The 2,297-nt window shown below is 68.7% G+C and overlaps 1 protein-coding gene across 1 annotated transcript in view; it reads right to left on the reverse strand.

Moving 5' to 3' along the window:
* MTSS2 (MTSS I-BAR domain containing 2) overlaps positions 1 to 2,297 on the reverse strand; it is a 17,138-nt gene that overhangs the window by 12,317 nt on the left and 2,524 nt on the right. The window contains exon 3 of the mRNA XM_085313821.1: positions 62 to 210. Coding sequence (XP_085169947.1) covers positions 62 to 210 — 149 coding nt within the window. The remainder of the gene's footprint in view (positions 1 to 61; positions 211 to 2,297) is intronic.

The following is a 2,297-nucleotide window of genomic DNA, read 5'->3' on the forward strand; positions in this document are numbered from 1 at the left end:
GGGTGCCGTACCGGTGCCACCTCTGCAAGGCCACCCTGGCACGACCATCTGGGTGCCGTACCGGTGCCACCTCTGCAAGGCCACCCTGGCACGACCATCCGGGTGCCATCCGGCCTCGCGAGAGCGCCCGGCTGCAGCGCCAGCGGGGCGCTCGGCATCGCTGGGACAGCCGCCGGCTGCTCTCTCCGCGGCCCAGCTGCGGCGGCAGCCCTTTAAGCCAAAAATCGGGTCAATAAAGGAGGGTTTGGAGGGTGCCACAGGGATGCTGCCCGGTCGCTGGTGGCAGCAGGACGGGGACTGCCATCGCTGGAGGGCAGGGACGCCGTCCCCGGGATGCGGACGGAGCCACTGGCCCATCCTAACTCAYCCCGGGAAGGGAGAGCGCTGGAGGGGCCGAAACGCCCCGCGCTCCCTCGGCTTAGCGGGGGCCTCCCCGCGGGGCCAGTTTCCCCCCCTCTCACCACAGGGGCCGGTGACGCTCCTCYGGGAGGAGGACCGGTGGGGACAAGGACGCGGCAAGGTCGCCCGGGGCCGCCGCGCAGATAGGGCCGGAGGCGATGGGAAGGAAGCGGGCTCCGGCCYGGCTCCTCCGGAGGGGAGGCCGCGGGATGCCGGAAAAGCCACCCGAGCGCTGCCCTCTGCAGCGCCTAGAACGCCTTAATCTCTTGCGGCAGGTTATTATTTTTCTCCAGCTTTGCGGGCGCGATTCGGTTGCGTAYGAAAGCGGAGAGAGGCCACAAAACCCACAAAAACGTCCCTTCTCGGGAGAAAAAAAATCCCGTATATCTCAAAGCAGATCTGCCCCACTTCCCGCTGCAAAAAGCCTCCGGCCGGGCCGCGAGCCGGTGCCGTGATGGAAGGCCAGGATCATGCGGGATACGAGCAGAGGATAAGTTGCAATGGGATTCATAGCACCTTTTTTTCCTTTCTTTTTCTTTCTTTCCTTTTTTTTTGCCTTTGCCACCTACAAGCCGGCAAGCGCCGCAGCGCCCTCGGAGCAAGGGTGAGGGGCTCTGGCCAGTGGTGCTGGTGGGGGGATCCAGCCGCATCCTGGTCCCCAAAATGCCCCACTGGGGCTGGGCTCCTTGCTGGCACTGCGTTGGCACCAGCCGGGCCGGTTCGTCCCCTCCGCAGCCAGCAGCGGCATGGGGAAACTGAGGCACGGGGCGCCTGAGGGTAGCCGGTCGGTGCCAGCTGAAGGGAAATGCTGACTGGGCCTCCAGCAGCACCCACGGGTGCCTCCTCCGGCGCAGGGACCCCGCACCGCCCTGGGACCCCCACCCCATCCCAAGCATCCTCGGTACCTCGGGGCCGTTTCAAGGGCACAGGGCCCCGAGGTGGCGGTCGTGGGTGCCGGTGGGCTCCTGCCCGGCCTCCCGGAGCACCTCCGCCCTTTTCCACCCGGCAACCCCTCGCTGGCACGCAAGGAGCAGCCCCAGTTCCCTGCGGACGGCCCCCTGTCTCACCTCCAGCCAAACTCTCCAACCCCCCACCTCCGGGGGCCTCGGTCGGCGCGTGGGAATTTTGTGGCTGCCGGCCCCCTCCCCGGGGCCTGGCAGCCTGGGAAAAGCTCGGCTTTTTGCACTCGAGGGCTTTTCGCCCACCGTCCCCCTTTCCCGGTGCCTCGCCGGAGCCCAGCTCCAGCATCGCGCGCCCTGCGGAGACGCCGTCCGCCTCCGAAGGGGTTAACCTCTTTCTCGGCTCCGCTTTTATTTTTTTCTCCCCCCTCCCCTGCTTTGGCAATGACAGCATTGTCTGGACTGGGCTGCAGCAAGCAGCTAGAGGAAGAGGAGGAGGAGGAAGAGCGCTTTGCCTCCCGATGCGAACGGGGCTGGAAGCCGGCGAGCCCAGGGGCAGGAGCGGCAGCGGGAAACACTGCACCCCAAAACCCCCCGCAAAAAAACCACCCCCCCCCAGAAAAAACCCCAAACCGCCCGCGGCCCCTTTTTTTCGCCACCGTTTGGGTCCAAACCGAAACACCCGCAGCGAGGCGGCCGGTTTTCGCGGCCRGTTCTTGGGGCGCCCGGCGGTGCCCCGCGGGGGCCGCGGCCGTCGAAGGCGGCCGGGAGCCCGGAGCCGCTTTGGGCGTTTGCTGGGCGCCAAGGCGAGCGGCTCCGGCACGAAGGCGAGCGGAGGGCGGCGGGGGGAGGCGGCGTCCGCCGTGCCCGTGGGCAGCCCACCCGCGCCGCCCGCCGCGGGACCCTGCCGGGGGGCTCCGAGGCCCGACGTGGGGCTGGCGCGGGGCGCCGACGCTTGGCGTGGGGCTCCCACGCCTGATGGCGGCGGGTGCGTGTGCG

This window comes from Rhea americana, unplaced genomic scaffold (genome assembly GCF_003343005.1).
Source record: "Rhea americana isolate MKP2758 unplaced genomic scaffold, rheAme1 scaffold_397, whole genome shotgun sequence".
Classification (NCBI taxonomy): Eukaryota; Metazoa; Chordata; class Aves; order Rheiformes; family Rheidae; genus Rhea; species Rhea americana.